Source organism: Budorcas taxicolor, chromosome 3, assembly GCF_023091745.1.
Source record: "Budorcas taxicolor isolate Tak-1 chromosome 3, Takin1.1, whole genome shotgun sequence".
NCBI lineage: Eukaryota > Metazoa > Chordata > Mammalia > Artiodactyla > Bovidae > Budorcas > Budorcas taxicolor.
In genome coordinates this window covers 15,200,356-15,224,284 of record NC_068912.1, presented here as the reverse complement: position 1 = coordinate 15,224,284, position 23,929 = coordinate 15,200,356, and the positions used below count along the sequence as shown (strand labels likewise).

Genomic DNA, 23,929 nt, shown 5'->3' with positions numbered 1-23,929 from the left:
TCACATTGCAGGAAAAGAGGGTGATTCTGCCATCAGACTCTCCTGCGCTGCACTGAGAGCCTGCGGGGTGAGGGGCCCCAGACCCAAGGTCTCACTCTTTGCTCCCTAGAGAGCTCTGCTCCCCACCAAGAGGCAAGAAAGAGCCTCAGTTGTGCCCAGCTTGCTCTGGTCTCAGACTGCCTGATCTCATGCTTCAGCTTCTCACTACAGCCTGCGGTGAGAAGGTGCTAAGAACCTGGTTTCATTTCTGCCCTCCCTGCCTACCCAGAGGAAGGAGAATCCTGGCTAAAAGACTGACAGAGAAGAGGGCCCAGGCACTGTGGGCAGGTGAGAACCTTACTGGGGAGAAACCTGTGGTATTTCCAGGTGAACCTGATGATGTCTCGTCTGGGGTTTCTCTCAATGTTCAGAAGCTACCCCGGTGGGAAAATACATGCATACTTGGGTAAGCCAGGAGAGGAAAAGGGGGACGGCTCATTCTGCCAGTAAATGAAGAAAGTAGAAATGAATTCAAGCAGTAGGCAGAGCTCCCAGTTTCACCAGAGCCTGAGGGTTGGTAATAAGGAAGAGAGCAATGTGCCTTCATCTTCCTGGGGTCAGAATTGCACACAGCCCCACGTGTGCGCTGTGTGTGCGCTTCCATAATCATACACTCCTGGCTTCCACTCTGCCTATGGTCTAATTTCAAGTCCTTCAGCTGCTATATCCGCCCATAAAATTATGAGTGTAAAAGCACTTTGCAAACCCTAATACTCTCTGAAGAAGTAAAAAGTGTTGCTGTAATTATTATCATCGTTATGTCCAATGGCTAAGATTTCTGCTGCCCACCTCTTAGCTATGTGGGGCCTAAAGAGAGGGAGGGCTAGGGCACTCCTTAGCTTCTGAGGTTCCTGGCCCTTCTCTTCTTCCAGCTGTCTACAGCTGGCTGCTAAGCTAGAGGCATGGGGAAAGCAGAGGAAAGGAGATTTACTGGGACATAGGGAGGGAGCCTGAGAGACATAATGTGTTCCCTTAAAACTTGAACCATTGCCCTGTGTCTCTGCCTACTGGGGGAAGCTGGGGAGGGGGGCAGATGGTGAGGTGGAGAGGAAGGGAACTGGGGAGGGCAGGGGGTCCCCAGCTTCCCGCTCCCCTGACGCCTACCTTGGCTTTTCCGGTCATGCCCAAGATCAAGCTGAGTGTCCGTCGCAGGGAGGAGCCTGCCCAGGTACCTGAGCTCCCTTCCAGTTGGCTACAGCTGCAGAGAGAAAAAGAACAGGTGAAGAGATGGAGCTAGAGCTGGAAAAGAACAAGATACTTCCAGAGATACGGTGGACAAAGGTGCCATAACCAGGGGAGAGAAAATGGAGATACAGGGGGAAGACTGAGAGAAGGATGGAGACAAGGGAAGGAGGACTTAAAAAGAAGAGGCTCCCACCCCCTACCTCCTGCGATTTCCTGGCTATGGTCACTACAGTTTCCCAGGCCCCTCTATATATGAGGGAAACTCCAGGCTCCTCCCCGATAAATACAGACTCCCCCCTCCTCCCTAATCCAGGACCAATCTCTTTCATGCTGCTTCCCAACGGAAATGATATGGGGTGTGGTGGGCTCTCCAAGAGGACGTTTTTCCCCCACAAAACAAGAGCCCTGTGTACGACCCTCTCTGCTGTGTGGAAAGGGCCTCTGGGCCTACCGCCAATAAGGACTGAATTTCCTGGGATTTCATCAGCCCCATCCCATGAGCTAATCCCAAACCCAGAGCCAGGAGGATGTGTCAGCTAGAGATTTTCAGGACCACAAATCAGAGCTTGATATCTTAAAGGGCCCATTCCCAGCTCACACACCCACACTGTCTCAGAGGGCTGACCCACTCTAATCAGGCTTTGGCTGCAGGAGCCAAACAAACAGGTGCTGATTCGGCATGCTTATTTACACAGACACTGAAGGCTCCCAGCCTCCACCTCCATCCTTGAACTACATGCCTTCAGCCCCTGCCCTCTCCCTTAGGGGCTCAACTGCCCATGTTCACCACTTCTTAGGGCCACTCCCCATTGGTCCTTGGTCACAGTCTCTCCCTAAGATTGTACAGCAGCCAACCTTCTGACCCTGACAACAGCCATCAACCTCCACGCTCTTACTCAACAGACACCCTGGGGGTCTAGATACTCCTTTTCTTTCCCTAATTTCTTCCTCATCCCATGGAGCTACCGGGAACCTTCTTTGCCTTCCCTGCCCAATGAGAAGAAGAGGAACTCTTTGCAGTTCAAAGAGAAGGATATTTGGAGGTCTTTGATCAATGTTGCAGAGACCCTTGAGGCTACAAAATTCCTGGCCCAGTCCCATTGCCTCCCCCCACATCCAGGCCTTTGAGAGGCTCTGAATCCCCCAAACTTACCTTTGGCTGAGGTCAGCGGCAGAAGACTGGGACAAATTCCCTGCCAACACAAAAGGAGGCGTGAGGTGTCCAGCTAAAGCCAGACAAAGGCGCTCAGAGCTGCCTCCCCCACCCCCTCCACCTGGATCAGGTTCCCAAGCTGCAGGTGCCTGTGACGCCATTCCTGAGGGCGGGCACTAGGGAACAGGGAAGGAGGGCGGCGTCTGAGAAGAGCCGAGCTGAAGAACTTAGAAGCCTGGGTAACAGAGCCCTGAGGGGTTGTATGGAGAAAGGCTGGGGGCCAATGTCACAGTTCTGTTTCCGGTGAATGGAAAGGACAGAGGATTCGCTCTGAGCTCCCAAAGCCTCATCTTGATGACAAGGCATGTTGAAGGTAACTGTCCCCCTCTCTGATGAAGGAGGAACCTGGAGAGCCTCTTTCTGTCCTGTGTTCTCCTTCTTTGGAAGGAGAGTACCAAAGTCTTGAATTCAGATCTCTCATTTGCATAAAGGCTTGAATTCAGATCTCTTCTTTGCATAAAGGCATTTCAGAGTACCAAAGCCTTGAATTCAGATCTCTCATTTGCATAAAGGCATTTTGGAGTTTCCAAGGTTGAACACAACGCATGACCTCTGGACCCAAAATTTACAGCTGGCTGTGAGGACTGGGGTGAGACTGGCAGAAGAAGAGGCCACCACTGCTTTGCTCCCCACTTTTACTCACCAGCTGGGTCTGAGCAGCCCAAGAAGCAATTGATGCCACTCATGGATACAGACTTGGAAAGCATACCAGTGGCTGAGTGGTCCAAAGGGCCAGCTGGTGGGTGACAGGAACCCTGATCCTAGAATCAAGTTAAGAATCTTCATGCAAAGACCAAGCTTCAACCATCTTCCCCCCAGGCTCTTCACTTTCCCACAGCAAAAGGCCCTGCAGGCCTTCTCCCCCTCCCTACTACCCATATCTGGAACATTCCACTTGAAATAGTTAGGAAGTTATTCCTGCTATTTAGCAGTCATCACTCTGTTGCAACTCAAATCGAGGCTGTCTTAATATAGAAAATATCCTAGAAAAGATTTACCCTGAATGGTTTCCAAAGTGACAAACTCAATCTACAGAGGTCAGGCAGATAGTGAAAAAAAACACAAAAGAAACAAACAAAAAATGGGGCAGTCTGGTTTTAAAACAATAGGGAATAGAAATATTCATAAACTACACACCCAATCTTTCGAACCCTTTTTTTCCCTCAGCCCTACTTAGAACATTACAAAAACTGGCTATAGATCAGTCCATAAGGCAAAATGTAACATACTTCAGATAATCTCTATCAGAGAGATCATAGGAAACAATCCAGAAGCCCCTTTTCACAACAGACTGAATAATGAATCTATGGTATATTTATATATACAACAATAAAAATAAAGAGACTGTAGTTCACCCAACAATACAGATGAACCTCACAAAGAATGCCGAGTGAAAGAATGAAGACACAAAAAACTTATATACATAATGGTTGCATTCATATAAAATTTAAAACAGGTAAAACTAATTGATATTGTTTAGAGATACACATAGATGCGGTAACTCTATCAGGAAAACTGACCTTGAAAGTCAGGAAAGTAGTCCTCTCTATCAGCAGAGGGCTGTGAGTGGGGAGGGACCCATGGGGGTTCTGGCTTTGATGGTACTCTATTTTTTTTAACCTAGAGTAGTTACGTGAGTGTTTGCTTCCTAATTATTCATTACATTGTACAGATATGTTTTATATACTTTTCTGTATGTATATTTCAAATTTTTTAAAAAATATCCAAATATTTAGAAAATTAAAAATACCCTTCCAAATAGACTTGGTGATCAAAGAAGAAATCATTATGGAAATTTAAAGATATTTTATAACAACAATAATGAAAATACTACTCAACAAAACTTGTAGGAGATGGTCAAAATGTATCTCAAGGATAATTTATAACTTTAAAATGCTTATATTGAAATTTTTTTAATTGAGAATTAATGAGCTATGCCAACTTAAAAGGTTAGATAAAAGATCAACAAAACAAACCCAAAGAAAATAGAAAAAAACGGTATCATAAAGATAAAAGCAGAAATCAATAAAGTAGTAACAGCATAAAATAGGATCAATAATGCCAAGAGACAGGCCAGTAAAACCAAGAGACAGGCCAATAGAACAGACAAAACTTTGATAAAAGTAATGTGCCAATAAAAGTAGGATGAAAAAGTGGATCTAACTGTAGAAAGAGCAAAAGGCGACTGGAAAGATCATGCTCTCTATAACGTAACGCCAGTAATTTTAAAAATGGAAACAAAAGAGATAAATTATTTAAAAAAAAATATGACTTACCAAAACTGAATCTAGAAGAAATAGAAAGTCTGAATGGTCCTATTAAAGAAATGGAATCAGTAGTTAATCTTTCCGTAAACAAAACACACAAGGCCAAAACAGTTTTATAGTCAAGGAACAGATCTTTCAAGCACGAGATCACTGATCCAAACTCTTCCAAAGAATAGAAAACAAAAACTTTCAAACCCTTTCCTTGATTCTTAAGCTACACATAGACAATATGAGAAAGGAAAATTATGGGCCTCTCTTACGCGAAGTGCAAAAACTCCAAACAAAATACTAGCAAACTGTAATAGATTTTAAAATGCCTTAATAGCCACAAACTATTTACAGCTCCTGCCATTAAGAAGGAATCTATTTCTTCACTCTTTGTATCTGGGCTGGCTCGTGACTTACGAAGATGAATAGAATGTGACAGAAGCAGCATGATGTGATTTTTGAGACTATACCTCAAGAAACTTAAAGCATCCTCTCTTGCCCACTTAGAATGATATTTCCATGTGATGGAGAAGCCATATGGATGAGAACCAAAGTATCACAACAGGCAACCTAACAACCCACAGCCATGAATATCACCATCCTTGACCATCAGTGCTTTTCAGCCACCAGGTAACTGTGGCCACATAAGTGAGGCCAGGCAGAACTAGCAGAAGAATGCCCAGCTAAAGTGAAAGTGAAAGTGAAGTCGCTCAGTCGTGTCCGACTCTTTGTGACCCTGTGGACTGTAGCCCACCAGGCTCCTCTGTCCATGGGATTCTCCAGGCAAGAATACTGGAGTGGGCTGCCATTTCCTTCTCCAGGAATCTTCCCAACCCAGGGATCAAACCCTGGTCTCCTGCATTGCAGGCAGGAGCTTTAACCTCTGAGCTACCAGGGAAGCTTGATACCCAGCTAAGCTCAGTCCAAATTAACCATCCATAGCACTCTGAGGGGGAAAAAAAGGTGGTTGTTTTAAGTCATTAAGTTTGGGGTTGATCTATTATGCAGCAATAGATAATTGATGCCACAAATGAATTCCAGCAGTGCATAAGAAAGAGAATCCATCATGAAAGAGTTGGAATTTTCCTAAAAATATGAAGGTGGTTTAAGATGCTGAAAATCTTTAAATGTGATTTACCTCAATGACAATATTAAAGGAGGAAAAAACATTACCAACTCAGTAAAAAAAAAAAAAAAAAAAACATAGGATAAAATCCAACATTCACTCATTGTAAAACCAAAGGCCTGGCAGTTACCAATAGAAGGAATCTTCCTTAACTTGAGGAAGTGAAGTGAAAGTTGCTCAGCTCAGTTGTGTCTGACTCTTTTGCAACCCCATAGACTATACAGTCCATGGAATTCTACAAGCCAGAATACTGGAGTGGGTGGCCGTTCCCTTCTCCAGGGGATCTTCCCAATCCAGGGATCAAACCCATGTCTCCCGCGTTGTGGGCAGATTCTTTACCGGCTGAGCCACCAGGGAAGTGCCTTAACTTGATAGAATATCTTTTAAAACCTTACAGCCAAAAATCAATTTTAATGGTAAAACATGAAATGTACTCCCTCTAAAATCAGAAACAAGACAAGGATAGCCATTATCTCCATTACTGTTTAGCATTGCAATAGACCCCTAGCCAAGCACAATAGGGCAAGAAAAAGAAATGGAAGAAAGAAATCATTGGAAAAGAAGAAAACAAAGTTCATTTAAAGATGAAATGATTGTCTACTTAGAAAAGCCAAAAAGAAAATGCACAAATTGTTATAACTGATAAAAGAGAGTTTAGCAAGATGAATAACTATAATTAATTCAACTACATTTCTATGAACCAAAAATAATTATAAAATGTAATTAACACAATTTCTTTATATAAGAAAGCATTTATAATAGCAACGAAATCTCTAAGGCACATAGAAATAAATCTAATAAAGATTGACAAGACCTGTATGAAGAAAACTAATACTTTGTTAAAAGACATATTGTTTAGAAAGCCTAACTAAATAGAGATATCATTTTTCATGGATAAGAAAATTCAATATTAGAAAGAAGTCTGTTTTTCTTAAGTTAATCTTTAAATTCAATATAATCTCAATAAAAATTCAGCGAGAATTTTAGCTGATTCTAAAATTCATATAGAGATATAAAGGACCTAGAATAGCCAAGATAATTTTAAAGAAAAGTAAGAAAGTTGGAGAACTTAAATCACTACATTTTTAAGATTTATAGTAAAAGCTACATTAGCCAAGAAATAGATAAATAAATAAAACTTGTAAGAAAAAAACCCTCTTCTATGGAGAAAGGAATGGCTACCCACTTCAGTATTCTTGCCTGGGAAATTTCATGGACAGAGGGGTCTGGCAGGCTACAGTCTGTGGGTGTGGGGTCACAAAGAGTTGGATATGACTGACCGACTAACACTTTCACTTTCATAATAAAGCTACAGTAAATTAAGATAATGTGATACTGGCATAAAAATAGACACATAGATCAATGCAACAGAGAATAGACCCCAGAGACAGACTCACACAAATACACTCACTTGATTTTCAACAAAGATACCACAGCAATTCACGTAAGAAAGTTAAGTTTTTTTAATGAAGAAAATGTATATTTTTATGGGGAAAAAACCCAAAACTTTAAGATTTCTTCTATATACAAAACCTAGATAAGTCACAGACCTAAACATGAAAGCTAAAACTATCTAGAAGAAAACATTAGAGAAAAATCTTCACATCCTTGGGGTAGGCAAGATTTCTTAAACATGACCAAAAGCACTAAGCATTAAAAAACTGATAAATTGGACTTCATCTAAATTAAAAAGTCATGTTTATTAAAACACAGTATTAAAATAAAAATGCAAGTCAAAGACTGTGAGAAGATATTCAAAATACACATATCTGGCAAAGGACTCAAATCCAGAATACATAAAGAGCTCTTACAAATCAATAAGAGAGTAACAAACTGTTTTAAAAGTTGAGCAAAAGACTAGAACAGACATTTCACAAAACAATGTATTTGGATGGCCAATGAGAATATGAAAAGGTGTCCAGTAAAATTTTTCAACAGGGACATGAAATGTAAAACCAGAATGAGACAATTGAAAAACACCCACCAGGATGACTAAAATTGTAAAATCTTGGCAGTAACTTATAATGTAAATAGATCTGAAGAATACCTATCTATCTATACATGTACAACTGAATCATTTTGCTATACACCTGAAACACTGTAAATCAACTGTACTTCAATAAAGTGAAAGTGAAGTCGCTCAGTCGTGTCCGACTCTTTGTGACTCCATGGACTGTAGCCTATTGGGCTCCTCTATCCATGGGATTCTCCAGGCAAGAATACTGGAGTGGGTTGCCATTTCCTTCTCCAGGGGATCTTCCCTACCCAGGGATCGAACCCAGGACTCCTGCATTGCAGGCAGACACTTTAACCTCTGAGCCACCATAAAATCTTGATAAAAAAAGTATAATATACCCAAGAAAACATCTAATATATATCTATAAATGGTATGGGAAAAATATGATAAAACCTTATTGAAATACATTGAATGGAGAAGTATACTGTTTTCATGGGTAGGAAGAAGCAATATTGTAAAGATGTCCACTTTTCCTAAAATAATTTTTAGATTTAATGCAATGCCAATCAAAATCTCAAAAGTTTTTAATGCATGTTGTATACATAAGTTATACTTCAATAAATATGTTCTTTTTAAATTAAGAAACTGTTTCTTTAAAGACATTATAGAGAGGAAAAAGTCAAACCACTTTTCTCAATCTTTGAGAAAAGATCATTGCAACACATATAACAACAAAGGATTAGTTTCAGGATATGTAAAGAACACATTCAAAACAATAAAGAAAAAGCCTTCAAAGAATCCAATAGAAAAGTGGGCAAAAGATAGGAAAAGGCACTTCACAGAAGAGGAAACACAAAATAACCAAGGCGAAGAGAAAAAAACACCAATCCCATTTGTAATAAGGATAATTCAAATTAAAACCACAATGAGATTTATAACCACTAGATTGGCAAAATTAAGAAATCTGATGATTCCAAATGGAAAGCATGTGAATCAACGGGAGCACTTGTACACTGCTGATAGAAATAAGAAGTTTGTCATTATCTCAAAAAAATGAACATCGTATACTCTGGGACCCAATAATGCTACTCCAAGATATACCTCAGAGAAATTCTTGCAAATGAGCACCAGAAGATGGATAAAAGGACGTTCATAATGACACTCTTCATGATAGCAAGCAATGGAAATTATACAAATCTCCATCAGCAGAAGACTGGAATGAAAATAACGGACTACATCTGCAACACGTGGATAAAAATTAGAATGCTGAGTGAAAACGCAAGTTATAGAAAATTTTGTAGAATACATAATTGTTTTTAAAGTTAGAAACAAAAAAGAAATAATATATTACTAGGTAATACTTCATGCTAAAACTATTTTTTAAACTACTTTTAAAAAGTAAATGAGTTATTAAGAAAACTGAAGACAGTGATTACCTCTGGAGGGGAGGCAAGGGAATAAGAGAAGAGAGGCAGACATAAGCAAAGATAAATGTGTTAGTAATGTTCTTGTTCTTGAGATGGGTGGTTGATTGCTTAGGCATTCATTTTTCAATATTACATTTGAGACAATGGAAAAATACAATACAGAATATTAGCAACTCGGGCAAACTGGAGGATAAAGCTCCCATCTAAGGACATCTGAATTTTAGAAACTGTAAACACTGTGCTGGCCAAGCAAAATAAATTTTGAGCTAGACTTGGCTCATGGACTGTCAGTCTGCAAGTCCCAGTCTAGTTTAATGAATTTCAGACTTTTTAGTCTGTGGACATTGCAGAGGACTTACACCAACTTGCTGCTGTGGGAAGAAACAGACAAATAAACAAACAAAAAACAGATAGACAAGGAGAAATTTAAGGGAAGTACTTAAAGATTAGATGAAGAGAGGAGAGGAATGGGAGAAGGCAGGCATAAAAAGAGGAAAAAAAAAAAAACAAACCCACACAACACTAGAGAGGGGAGAAAAGAAGGAGACACATAATACCAGGAAGCGGGCAGCCGGACAGAGAGGTGGAAGGGGTGGGAAATAAGTATGAAGGGCCTGGAGGGAAGAAGAGGAAGAAAAACCCACTGTCTCATGTATTAGCTGAAGTATTGGGCACTTCAACACTTTTTCCCCCAGTCTAACAATCACAACTTGAAAAGACAGGTTTCAGTAGCCTGATTTTCAGAAAGATGAAATGCACTGTTCAACTAGTGTGACTCCCAAACGCTGTTCTTTCTACTATCCCACATCGAACTGGGCTGGAGGGAAGAAATGCAGAAATGCTGATGGAGATAAGTGTGACCTGGGATAAGATGGGGTTTGCTGCTTCCCTGACAGACTGTTAACAGCCCCTTCTTCTCAGCCTCTTGCCTGAACCGCAGGCACTTGGACCGTGAGGCTGGGTGGGTACACTGGCCAGTATGTGCTGGACAGGAGGTAACCTTAAGTCACTGGTCTTGAGGCATTTCTATGTACCGCTGTCCCTCATTATCCATGGGGGACTGATTCCAGGATCCCATGGATACCAAAATCCAAGGATGCTCAAGTCCTTTACATAACATGGTATAATATTTGCATATAACTTGTGTGTATCCTCCCATATACTTTAAATCAGCTCTAGATTAATTATGATACCTCATGCAGTGTAAACACCACATAAATTAGTTGCAAACATAATGTAAATGCTATGTAAACATTTGCCAGCATAAGGTAAATTCAAGTTTTGTTGGAACTTTCTGGAATTTTTTTTTCAAGTATTTTTGACCCATGCTTGGTTGAATCCATGGATGCTGAACCTGTGCATACCGAGGGCTGACTATACTCAGGGACTCTTAGCTAGCAGACGCAGAGGTGTCTCTAAAACCTCCGTGTCTCCTCAGTGGTCCCTAGGTCCTGGTTTGAGATCTTCCCTGTGATGTTCCCTTAAGCCAGAAGCCTGAGCAATCTCTATATCCTTTCTTACTTGATAGTCCTGTAATTATCTTGTTAGAGAACTATTCTGTTTCAGGGTTACCAGATGCCTAGTTTCATCCTACAAATAGTGAGTTCATCTCCAAATCTGAGAAATGTGGGGTCCACAGAAAGAAGTAGTTATAACTGGGGGAACAGGGGCCTTTTACTGAGAGAGGGGCAGAGATGCCCACATCAGCACAGAGACACGGAAAGCAGGGAACAGAGGGTCTCGGAGAAAGAGGCAGAGGCAGGATACCAAGAGCAGGAAACAGAGAACACAGACCCAGGTAAGCAGACAGAGGGGTATAGACCCCAGATCTAGATTTGGTCAGATGAGGTCAAAGTGATCCCTGGGCACAGAGAGCCTCAGCAGCTGGCCGAACAGAAGAGGCACAGACTGGTGGCTGGACAGGCAAAGGGGCAGGAGAGCGGGGGAAGGAGGGAGCTGCCATGGGGGTTTGTTCGTCCATACCACGTAGGAGGGTCGGCCACCTTGGTGCTGCAGGTCCAGAAAAGGGTCCAGCTCCTCTTGGCTCCGCAGTAAGGACGGCCCCTCGGGGCCTGTGCATTCCGATGCTTGCAGTTTATTCCTGAAACACACATTGCCACTGCTGCCCTCTGTACCCAGTGGCTGGTGACGGGCACCAGGGAGAAACACCGCCTCAGCCCAGTCCCTGTTGCTCGCCCCCAGCCCAGCCCTTCCTGTTGGCATAGGCGCAGGCCAGGGCCAAAGTGGCCTCCCTTTCGGGCTGTGCTTGGGCAAAGCTGTGGCACTGGCTGCAGGCAAGGATGACCCCTGCTGGTCAAAGGGCAATATTGCCCTCCAGAAGACAGCCGGCGGTCAGCATGGAGGGGAAGGGGATGGGGTTTCTGACGCGAACCTTAGCCCCTACTCAAATAAATGGTGTGCCCAGAGCACCCTTCCTTCTCAACCCAAGGGACAAAATTAGTGTCTGATCGTGAAAGGTGAACCTGGAAGATCCTGAGATATAGCTGGCATCACAAAAGGCACCTCTGCCTTGGACGAGCTGCTCTTAGGAAGGTGCCATGAGTCCTGACCACCAGGCTTCTCACCCAAGTTCCCTCCCAAGCCAGTTCAGAGGCAAGGGTCCTCTCCCGTCACACGCCCAGCCAGCCCTGCCCAGGAGCTCGAGAAGTTTGGTCTACTCACCAGGCTAAGAGAATTTGTCCAAGGAGACCATTGCCAAAGGAGAGAGACAGGCCCTTCCAAGGCTGGCAGGCCCTCACAGGCACCACTCACACTGAACCCTTCATACTGACCCCCGGGCCTTCTCTTTCTGGCTTCCTCTCTGTCTTTGGGGAAGTGGTCAGGGTTTTTCCAGGAGAGGGGAAGAGCTGGGTCCCTCACTTCCGGTCTGTCATGCATATATAGAACCCTGAGTGAGAGGAGCTCTTCCCCCATCATAGGGCTGGACTACGATGTCTAAACATCATGGGCCTGCCTCAGCCTGCACCATCAGGCAGGCAGCAATTTGGGAAAGGGGGCTAGGTCCCATGCCCCAACTCTGGGAGCACATCTCAAGAAAACTTCTGAAGCTGTCTGGGCCTGTTTCCTCATGTGTAAAATGAGGCAATTGGGCCATACGATCCCTGAGTCCCTTCCAGCTCTGACTCTGCTGTATGTGCTATGAAACGCAAGTGGGAGGAGGCAGTAAGACCCGAGCGTCCTGCTACTCACCTCCCCTCCACACTTCCCCTTCTCCAGTCTCACCCACTCCCCTGGAGACTAGTAGAAGGAAGGAGCTTGGACACTAGGGAGAGCTACGTGTTGAAAGGCAGGGTCCATTCTCCCCAAAGGCCCACCACAGGCCTGGGTTCAGACTCTCCAGGCAAGAGGCTAGGGGCCCAGGCCTCTTCAACTCCTGTCATTCCTTCCCAACCACTTTCTCCTGGGTCTAGGACTTGAGAGGAGAGACAGGAAGTCTCTGGTGTTTTACCTGTTCAGTGGATCCTGGAGCTCCCTGCCCGGCCCCCAGCTATGCCTTTTGAAGGGGTCGTAGTTGTGGCCGTGGGCACGAAAAGCGCCCGACCTTCGGAGGGGTACAGCATGGAAGGCTTCGCCCTCCTTTTTTTCCCTCTCCTTCTCATTCTCCTCCTTGTCCTCCTCTTCCCCCAGCTGCGCTCTGGACTCCACCGCAGAGAGGCAGCGGCGAGTGTGGCCTCGGGGCAGCAGGTCTCCACCTGCGAGGAACACCTCCGGGACTTCTCTGTTCATGGGAGGCGCACACAGGCCAGTCTGAATCAAGAAGACAGAGAATGCTGAGCAGAGTTCTAGAACTCTGGAACCGTGGAACTAGGAAAGTGTCACAGTCAGTCAGGCCTAGAGCATCTGGTCACCCACTCCTCCCTTCCCCAAGGCACAGAACTGGAGGATGGTTGGCTCAAGATTACACAAAGAATTAGCTGAGGAGTCAAACCAGGAACGTGGGTTTTCTGACTCCCAGTCTAGTGTTCTGTCCAGTACATAATGACACCCTCCTTCACTCATTATCATTTCATCTGATGAGCACCTATCTGACAGGAAACCATGCCAAGCAAAGAGAAATAGATATTGTTTTTACCCTCAAGGAATTCATTCTGGTGAGTGCGTGCGTGCATGTGTGCACGCAGACAAAAGCACAAGAAATGTTTCCCCAAAATGTCACAAGAAAAGTTTCAAAAAAGAAAGCTTTGTGCTGAGTACATATAACCAGTTGGAGGACTCGGAAAAGGGAAACAGAAGGAAGTAAATAGCCTTTGAGATGGGCCTGGAAGGGTGGAGTGGTTAGGATTTGGCCACGTTGGAGAGGGAGGAGTCTAGGCAAATAAAACAGTAGGGAGAAAAGGTGTGTTAAGTGAGACAGTATTATGACTTCTTCCTTCTAAGACTTCCGTCATTTGGGTAGTAAGACAGCTATTCTGACCTTTCCCCACGGAGCAGAGCAAAGGGCCCCCAAATTAGCCACGTTGAAATTCCTTCACTCTCTCTCCCAGTAGGCATTGTTCTCATAACCCAACAGTCCTGGAGGCTGTCAGGGCTTGCCTCAGTGTGTCTCAGAGTTAAGAACCCTCAGGAGCTCTTAAAGTTGAAAATGATAAGCCCCGCTCCAGAAACAAGTACCAAATACCAGAGTATCAAGGAGGGGCGGGAAGGCAGCTCACATCAACTGCATCTACCCCTGCACTCCCTCCCAGGCCCTGTCTCTGCAGAACTTCTGCTAGAATGAGTTTCCCAGGCTCCTCTTCTCCCAAGAGAGAAGCAACTGAGATGCTGGGAGGACCCAGGAGGACCAGGAAGCAATGAGCCAGAACTTGCCCTCCTCCCAGGCTTCCTGTGAGAGTGTCAAGCCTTCCGCAGGTTATTTTATTCCCCACCCCTGACACACACACACACACACACACACACACACACACACACACACCACCCCCACCCCCGACACACACACACACACACACACCTAAAGTCCAGGTTGTTGGAAAGTCATTCCTTCCAGCTACTTCTCCCTCTCTCACTGCAACCTGCTGCCGCTGCACCCATGACCACTGAGATGGTGCCTGTGCCCCACTGCACACCTGTCTACCATGGGGAAGGGAGGACACAAGTACTCAGGCCTCTGCAGGTGGATTCTGCTGCCCTGCCGGGTGGGTCTAAGAATAGAAAAGGAGAGGCCTAGGAGACCAGCCCAGGCCTGGTGTCTCAGCACATCGGGAAGCCACATAGAGGGGGCCTCTCATCCAGCCGTTGGGACACATCCTCTCTCTGCATCCATAGACTTGGGCCTCATGTCATCTGATGTGCCATCTGTAAACAGGATGGCCCAGGGACTTCCCTAGTGGTCCAGTGGTTAAGAATCCACCTTGCAAGGCTGGGGACGTGGGTTCGATCCCTGGTCAGGGAACTGGGATCCCACATGCTACAGGGCAACTAAGCCCACGTGTTACAACTAGAGAGTCCGTGTGCCACAACGAAACATCCCACATCCCATCTTAGAACAAAGATCTTAAGACTCGACATGGCCAAATAAACATACTTTTTAAAAATAAAATAAATGGGATGGGCAGTTCTGCAGGGAGCAGGACAGAGCCTCAGGGCCACAGCATGATCCCTGCCAACCAGGGGTCTCAAAGCTGAGATTTGGGGCAAGGGGCGGGAGGTACTGACAAAAAAGTATTGAGGGAAGCTGGGAGGGAGGAAAGAGTAGGAACTCGGGGTGCTCACTAGAGCAACAGGGGCTGGGAATAGGACAGAAATGGGCACTGAGGGGGCACCATGAGGACCTCAGATCTGGCATTCAATGACCTTGGAAAAGAGAAAGAGCTGTTAGACCTACACACCTTGTACCCAGCTTCTACCTGCTCTTCCTGGCTGGATTTTGCTCACAGGGCTGGATTTGACTAGATGAATGAAAAGCAGTGAGTGGAAGCCCTTTCCTTTCCCTCCATCCCTGGAGATGCTTCCTGTTGGAGGTGGTACCTTGCTGCCTTGGCCTGGCAGACAGACGTTTTTAACCCTGAGATCTTCATGTCCTGGGATCTCACCCTTCTTCCTCCAACTGAGACCACCTTGAATCTGACCTCTTCTCAAAGATCTGCCCTCTTTCTAACCTCTTCTGTCATGTCATACATGGTCTCTGACCTCTGTGAAAATGGAATCCACGGGACTCCTTCTCCCTCATATCTTCATTCCATTCTTCGGAAAGTTTTTTCTGTTTTCTAAATTCCACTCCTTCGTCAATAACTTTCATTCTCGCCTTCAAAGAGACGAGGTTTAGCAAGGTTTCCTCATCCCCCTCCCAGAGATATTCCGCCCTCCGCTTTCTGTGGCTCTGTGTTCCCTTCCTTGCTGCTCCTCACATCAGTTCTCTCCTAGCCCCCTCCCATCTTTCCCTGGGTTCCTGAGCTCAGGAAATGGTACAAGGGAGCAGCCAGGGCTGGGGCTCACACAATGGCTTTATTTAGCTCCTGAATGAGATCACATCGTGTCACATCTCTGCTTCCGCTGAGCAGAGATAGGAGATTCTGAAATAGGTCTGGGATCAGATGCTGGGGATGGGGGCAGGGGAGGAAAGCCAGAAGGGGCCCTCAGTCACCTTACTCTACTTCCTGCCTCTGGATCAGATGCTTTCCCCACCAACACCGACCTTCGGCATCTCCTGATCTCTCCTCTGTGTGTAATCTCCCTCATGTCCCTAGTCGCCATTGATTCGTTAGACATTCTACCGTGTGCTGAGAGGGAGGCATGTATTATTTTAGTAGAGAGAGATTTCTCTTATTCAGAACTCTGAGACTGTAATTTCTTCTGGATGCTACGGTGGCTTTGATGTTCGGCAGATTTGCCGGCTCTGCCACTTTCATGAGCCATGTGACCTTGGGCATCTCAATAAATAACCACATGACATTGCTTATTTCATGTTTTTGAGCTCTGGAATCATCTGTAAAATGGGAATGATAATACTACCTTGCAAGGATATTGAAAGACTTGATGATAATGTAGGTAAATACGACTAATACTGTGCTTGGCACATATTCAGTTCAGTTCAGTTCAGTTCAGTCGCTCAGTCGTGCCCGACTCTTTGCGACCCCATGAATCGCAGCACACCAGGTACTTAGTAAATGCTACTATTGTTGTTGCTGTTATTTAGAGGCAGAGAGAAGGCAGAGCATTGAGAAATGGAGATCTGAAGAGAGGAAGGCCCACGGCAGAAGCAAGACCCCATGGACTGTAGCCCACCAGGCTTCTCCATCCATGGGATTTTCCAGGCCAGAATGCTGGAGTGGGGTGCCATTGCCTTCTCCAATATGATGGTTACCTCACTGTTATCTCTTAAAAAGAGAGTGAATAAATAACCCACAGGCTGACACTAAAACAACTGTGATGGGGACTAATTATCATAAAGTACTTCTGATATAAAAGAACGCAAACAACCAGAGCAAGAAGGACCTTGATGAACTTGCACTCTTGCAAGAGAAGGGAGGGGCAATAGCCTCTGGTGATTTGCAGCAGAGGTTGGCAAACTATGGCCTGTGGTCAAATCTGTACTATTTTCTTTTTTATATGCCTGGGGGAAAAAAATCAAAAGAAGAATACTACTTTGTGACACATAAAAATTATATGAAATTTAAACTTCAGTGCTCATAAATAAAGGGTTTTCTTGGAACACAGCCACGTTCATTCATTTACATACGGTATAAGGCTGTTTTTGCATTACGACAGCAAAGTTGGTAGTTGCAACAGAGACCATATGGCCTGTAAAGCCGAAAATATTTATTATCTGGGTCTCTACAGAAAAAGTTTGCAGAGTCTTGATTTAGAGAAGCTGGGCCTCAAAATCTCAGGAAGGAGAGAAAAAGAGATTAAAGAGAGACAGTAAGGCTTACTGCTCACCAGCCAGGCGTCTCTAACCAGCTTAGGGAAGAGGGACATCAAAGACCCCAGCTCATCCATTTCCTAAGTAGCATCTGAGCCTACAGGGGTAGAGGCTTAAACCCACAATCAGTGCCTACATCATCTTGTGGGACCCTCACAACCATTTCTTGAAATAGATATTATTATTTCTGTTTTACATCAGAAGAAACAGGCAGCACAGAGAAGGAAAGTAACTTGCTCAAGGTCACAGGGCTGTAGGAGGTCGAGCTGAGTTTCCACAGCAGATCCAACACACTGCAGAACCTGAGTTCTCCTCTGAAACCAGAAGGCAAGCTCCCAGTGAGCGCACGTGGCTAGCTTTGAAAGAAGTCTGGGGAATTCTCTGGCAGTCCAGTGGTTAGCACTCCATGCTTTCACTGCCGAGGCCTCAGGTTCAATCCCTGGTCGGGGAACTAAGAGTCCATTCCACAAACTGCTCGGCCAAAGGAAAAAACAAAAAAGAAATCCAGCACCGTTGTTATCCACTCCCATTCTCATCCTCATTTCTGCCCCCTCCACACTAGCCAAAGAGCGAAAGCAGCTTCCAGAAGAAATTAGATGGGGGTAAGTTAAATCTGTCCTTTCTACTTCCTCTGGATCTTAGATATCTGAATGAGGTGATGGGTGGTGGGCAGGGAGGGCCCTGCTTCTGTTTGCAGTCAGCAGACACTGAGGGTAGGAACTGCTGAGAGCAACCACACAGCTGGGCATGTGGGATGGTGGGCAATGCTGTCAGGCCCCTTCACAGTCTGGGTGGCTTCCTGGGTTTGGCTCTGGGGTCCTAAATCTCCCCAAAGGGGCAATAATGGGGAAGACCTGAACAAACTAGAAAGTAAAGAATGGGGAGGAAGGGAGAGGCCAGATGGCATGATCTGTGGGCTTTTCCTCGGGGTCTCCTAGCCCTGGAGGACAGGGTCATGGAAAACCCTTTGATGGTTCAAAATTTAATATACCTGCTTCTTCTTGCATAGAAAGTAAATCATTAATCCAACAGTATCCCACACAAAAGACAGCAGTGCTTCAGGTAAAGAAGGTTTCAGTTTAAAAAAAAAAAGAAAGAAGGCTTCAGTAACCACAGTTCCTCCCCACCTCTCCCTGCTCCCCGAACACCCCATTCTACAGTGGGTCATACAGTACCCAAGTCTCTAACACCGCCTCACCTCACCCTGACTTGGCTTTACCATTGCTCCGTTTCTCGGTGTAGGACATACAAGATTTTGCTATGTGCTCGACATTGTGTAAGTGAGGGCTTTTCAGGTGGCTCAGCGGTAAAGAGTCCACCTACCAGTACAAGAGATTCGGGTTAGATCCTTGGGTTGGGAAGATCCCCTGGAGAAGGAAATGGCAACCCACTCCAGCATTCTTGCCTAGAAAATCCCATGGGCAGAGGAGCCTGGTGGGTTACACTCCATGGGGTCGCAGAAGAGTTGAACACGGCTTAATGACTAAACAACAACAGTGCCTTATGGCACTGTTCATTTTATAATTGAATTTTATAATTTTATAATTAAGATGCTTGCTCCTTGGGAGGAAAAGTATGACAAACAGCATACTCAAAGGCAAAGATATCACTTTGCAAACAAAGGTCTGTATCGTCAAAGCTATGATTTTTCTAGCAGTCATGTATGACTACAGTGCCCCACCACTGTGTTTGCACATAGACCTTTCTGGGTCCTGCCAGACACTGATAGGTGCTAAAGAAATATGTGCTGAATATGATGTTCACTCACTAAGTCGTGTCTGACTCTCTGTGACCCGACAGACTGCAGCATTCCAGGCTTCCTTGTCCTTTGTTGTCTCCTGGAGCTTGCTCAAATTCACGTACATTGAGTCGGTGATGCCATCCAACCATCTCATCTTCTGTCATCCCCTTCTCCTCCTGCCTTCCCTCTTTCCCAGCATCAGGGTCTTTTCCAGTGAGTCAGCTCTTCGCATCAGGTGGCCAAAGCATGGGAGCTTGAGCTTGAGCTTTAGCATCAGTCCTTCCAATGAATATTCAGGGCTGATTTCCTTTAGGACTGACTGGTTTGATCTCCTTGCAGTCCAAGGCACTCTCAAGAGTCTTCTCCAATACCACAGCTCAAAATGCAGAATCTTAATTCCCCGACTAAGGATTGAACCCGTGCCCCCTGCAGTGGAAGCCCAAAGTCTTAAGCACTGGACCATCAAGGAAGTCCCATGACATCTCCATAAAGGTCAGCCATCAAGCATCTGAAACACCCACCCCAAGTCACCCCCATCTCTTTGATATGTTAGGCTCACAAAGCAATCAGGACTTCTGCTGCTTTGGGCTTCCAAGTGTGACCATCTTCTTTCTTTCTTGAAACAGATTTGCAAACTGAACCTACGGATCCTGTCCTTTCTTTCTGCTAGGCTTGTGTGCTTTCTCTACCAGAGGTTTGCTGGGACCCAGGCTAGCCCCTGATGTGTGGATGCTAGGGAATAAAAGGGGCAAAACCAATCAGTCCCTTTCCACCTCCTGTCAGTTTCTTGGCCTGCATCCTGGGTGCCATGCCAGAAGGGTGGGGCAAGAGAAGGGCTCAGGTTCAGAGGGACACACCTGAGAAGACTTTGACCATAGAGTCCCAAGGAATTAACCCATTAGATCCCAGGGAACACCTAAAGGCAGGGGGTGGCGTAGGAAGCTCCTCATCTGAATGGATGGAGTGATCTGGAATCTGCAGGCCTCTGAGCCTCAGACATGAGTTGGTGGCCCTTTAAATCTCACAATTAACTCAGACGGATGAAGGGGGTACTGCCAGGCCTTAGAGGAAGGGGACGCTGGGTGAATTAGGACTAGAGATTTTAAAATTCTAGCCATCCTTTTTGTCCACACTGCTTGAGTAAGAAAAAGAGACTAGAAGACATCATAATGGACTCTGCTGCCAGGTGAACTTGAGTTTGAATCCCTCTTAATTGGCAGGGGTTAGCTGTTTAACTGGGCTTCCCTGGTGGCTCAGTGGTAAAGGATCCTCCTGCCAATGCAAGAGACCCAGCTTTGATCCCTGCGTTGGGAAGATGCCCTGGGGAAGGAAATGGCAACCCACCCCAGTATTCTTGCCTGGAAAATCCCACGGACAGAGGGATGAACCTCACGTTTAATATAGCGATTGTGATATGCCAGCCTCATCAGGATTGTGAGGATTAAGGAAGCAAAAATAAGCTTTGGCATCACTGGTTGCACAAGTAGTGCTAATTAACTGTTGGCCATGTTGGTGGTTTTCTATTTGGACACCTGTGCACACTCACACAGACACAAACAGAATGCACCTTAGTTAAAAATGGGAACTGAATACAGGAGACTGGTGGAGAACTGTTCTGCCACTTCCTGGGTGTGCTGAGGGGGTCCTGAAGATCTCTTCTTCTGGGGAATGCCCACTCATGAAGGAAGGACTCAGGGAAAGGGAAGAGGGAAACTCACCAGACTCGGGAGATATCCCAAAGACGGGAGAACCGTTCTTGCCCTCGGTTGGTGACTTCAGTATGGGAGGAAGTCCCGCTCCAGGTAGCCCCTCTAAGAATCCAGTCCAGCACCTTAATGGGGGTGCCTCTCTCTTGGTCCTTCTAAGGGAATAGCTCATGGTCCAGAAGTTTGCTTAGGAGACAGGGGGGACTCATTCCAGTCCAGACCAGCTGCCTCTCCAACAACTCGAGCCCTTCCCTTCCCCGCCCTACTTCAAACACCCTAGACAGTGCTGGGCCCCGGTCTTTAACCCCTTCGGTGCCAACGCTGGTCCGGAGGATTCCTGCATTCTCCTGTCCTTGACATTCCCCAAAGGGCAGCCACCGGATTCACTCACAGGTGGAAACAGATTCAGGAAGCCAAGCTGGGGTCACCCTGAGCGGAGAGTATGTGGGAATGACATCCCAGGGAACCTTCACCCACCCGCCAGTGGAGACAGGGTGGAGCTGAGGGGAAAGAGAGGACATCTCAGGGAAAGGCCCAGTGTTGGCACCTTACTTCACAGCAAGGTCCTAGGGGGGTCGGGGAGGTCCTTTGCTGTCTCTCTAACCTGGTTTCTGAATGTTGGTCGTTCCCTTTAAGAGGCAGGTTACAGTGGGGGGGGAGGACAGACTGTATTTTCTGTGATGAAAGTGCAGGGAGGAGCGCTGACAAGGGCAGCTGCATCTGAGGACGGCCCTCCTTCGGCCAACAGGAGCAGGGTGAGCTGGCAGCTCGGCACACACAGCTCCACTCCCAGAGTGTTGTGGATACCAGGCACAGGATATCTGACGGGCTCTCCACCCCCTTCCCTGATAACCGCTTCTGGGGTTGCTGACTCACCTTCCCTGCTTCCCTGGGGCAGAGGATGCCGTGGGCAGACACTGGACTCCCTGAGGTACCGGGGAGCCTCTTCCCTGCCAGGCCCATGGTGGAAAGGACATGCTGGAATTGGAAGAGTTCGGCTACCTCTGCCGACTCCCTAGATAAGGGGCCTTGGAGAAGTTACCTATTCTATTAGCCTCATCGCCTCCTCTGTACAGTGATAGTGAATGAGCGATGTACAAATCGTGGCCCTTAAACGCTGGGTCCATAATAGTTATTATATAAATAGCAGTTATTCAATAAATATGCTCTTCAATAAAACTGCCACTTGCTGTGACCTTGGATAAGCCCCTCCACTTTCTGCCTTCCCTGATCTATTAAATGAGATTATGTGATCCACAGCCTATCCTTGCTCTCAAACCCTCACTCTGGGTGAGAGGAAGAGGGCCGCTGTTGCCAGATGTGGAAGCTGTGTGCCCTTTCCTACCTATGTGAAATTGTTAGTCGCTCAGTCATGACTCTTTGTGACCCCGCAGGCTGTAGCCTGGCAGGCTCCTCTGTCCATGGGATTCTCCAGACAAGAATACTAGAGTGGAGAGTCATTCCCTTGTCCAGGGAGTCTTCCCGAGCTAGGGATCAAACCCAGGTTTCCCACATTGCAGGCAGATTCTTTACTGTCTGAGCCACCAGGGAAGCCCTTTTCCTACCTGGCTGGGCTCCAAACCATATGAGTGACTGCAAGCCATATGACCAGATGAGTTGTTTCTTATTTCTCAAGAATACAGGGGAAACAGCCACCTGTTTTGTGGTGGAGGATACTCAGAAATCCTGATTAAACAATCCTGTGATTGTACAGATGAGGACACAGGCTCCAGACGGAGGCGTGACTCACCTGAGGTCAGCCAGCCAGTGGGTGGTGGAGGTGGGTGGGGACCCAGCACTGGTGCGTCTGTGGTCCGTGCTCCTTCCACCACCCTGAGCTGCTCCCTCCAGGTATCAAGCCTCGAAAACTCCCATCCTGTCACCAAGCTGCTTCACTATCCCCAGCTTTTTGGGAATCCTTGTCCCCATTTCCCATTGGCTTTCTTCAGGTGAAATCCCGAAGCCTAGGATGTAAGAAAGGTGATAGTCTTGGCCCTGGCTCCTCCTGGTACTGGGTCTGGGTGTGGGTGAGCGAGTGCCAGCTAAAAGTCTACATGACATGGGAGGGATAGAGGGCTGGTTTCCAGGGGAGGGGATCTGGAACACACTGACAGCTGGGTTACTATCTGTTTTGCCTTTAAGGGAGGAAGTTCTCAGGATGGGTACCCAATCTCCAGGAAAGATGTGGGGTTGGTGCTTACTTTCTCTCTCCTTTGCAGACCTGCATGAAATCTGGAGGTCAGGGTTCCCATCTTCCTAAGGGTGGTTTTCACTAGAGTGAAGCACTACCTGCTACTCATCCTCAATTAAATTATCTCACGAAGAGGGCTTAATCCTAAAGCAACTATGCCAGCTAAGTCTTGCCATCTATAGATTTTAGAGGCTCTTCTATTCTCCAATGCCACTGCTTAAGGGAGGCTCAAATTCCACCCTGACTCTAAGGAATCTGGTCTCTCAAGACGAAGTATCTGGTTTTGGCCTTTCTTCAAGGTGCTTGTGAACCTGCCTTCACTTGCTTCTCCTGTCACCTGGGTCAGACCTGGGCTCCCCCCTAGTCTTCTCTGTAACAAGAGCCAGGATCCAAAGTGGGAGTTCTGCAAGGAAAGGGAAAGACTGCCCCAGCTTTCAGAAAAGGAGTACCTCCTAGCACTCAGCCTGAGGAAGAAATCTCATATTGCCTTCCCAAGTTATGAAGTTTCTCCTAGCCTCTAAACCAGAACCCTTCCTCCTACAGGTTAACTCCTCAGTGTTTCCAGTAGACACCACACAGGTGGCAGTGAGTTCCTGCCTCCAAACACTAACATCTTACAGTGCTAAAGAGGAAGACAATACATATCAAACTAGCTCCCTTTTCCTTCCCTATACTTATTCTCAACCCCAAGCTTCTGATTCACTGGCCTTTCCCCCATTCTCCTGAGCGAATCCCGTCTCCACCAGCAACACAACGAACAAAAGCAAACACATCCTCCTTGTCTTCTGACCTGGCCAGTCCTGGGGTGTCCGAGCCGCAGGCCCTGAAGGAGGGATGTGAGCTGGTGGAGGGCTACTCCGTTCAGAGCCTCCCGTTGTCTCCATGTCCTTTTCATCCTTCAGCCCAGAGGCTCCAACTGCTGGGCGAAGGAAAGGTTAAACCAGTTGGGCAGCACTCACTGCCCCCATACCCCACCAGAATCTAAGCTGAGAAACGGTGGCAGGAACAAAGCGGGTGTTTGTTGGGTTTCTCTCCTGCCGGGGAGGCTGTTCTCTGACCACGGCATTCCTGGGTTGGACAGTCAGCTGAGAGTGGCTTCTCCCCACTGCTGCTGCAGCAAAACCCACTGCCTTTCCACAGGCTGTGCTTAGGTAAAAACTCGGGGGGTTCAGGCGCTTTGGCCTCACCTGAGCTCAGAGCAGAGGCATTA

General features: G+C 46.3%; 1 protein-coding gene across 1 annotated transcript in view; it reads right to left on the bottom strand.

The window, feature by feature from the left end:
- Positions 1 to 23,633, bottom strand: part of ARHGEF2 (Rho/Rac guanine nucleotide exchange factor 2) — a 51,776-nt gene extending 28,143 nt beyond the window's left edge. Inside the window, exons 1-7 of the mRNA XM_052636492.1 lie at positions 23,510 to 23,633; positions 12,672 to 12,970; positions 11,186 to 11,303; positions 4,714 to 4,752; positions 3,081 to 3,198; positions 2,378 to 2,417; positions 1,144 to 1,237 (exon numbers count right to left, since the gene is read on the bottom strand). Coding sequence (XP_052492452.1) covers positions 1,144 to 1,237; positions 2,378 to 2,417; positions 3,081 to 3,198; positions 4,714 to 4,752; positions 11,186 to 11,303; positions 12,672 to 12,970; positions 23,510 to 23,614 — 813 coding nt within the window. The 5' untranslated portion in view covers positions 23,615 to 23,633. The remainder of the gene's footprint in view (positions 1 to 1,143; positions 1,238 to 2,377; positions 2,418 to 3,080; positions 3,199 to 4,713; positions 4,753 to 11,185; positions 11,304 to 12,671; positions 12,971 to 23,509) is intronic.
- Between the last annotated feature and the right edge of the window lie 296 nt (positions 23,634 to 23,929).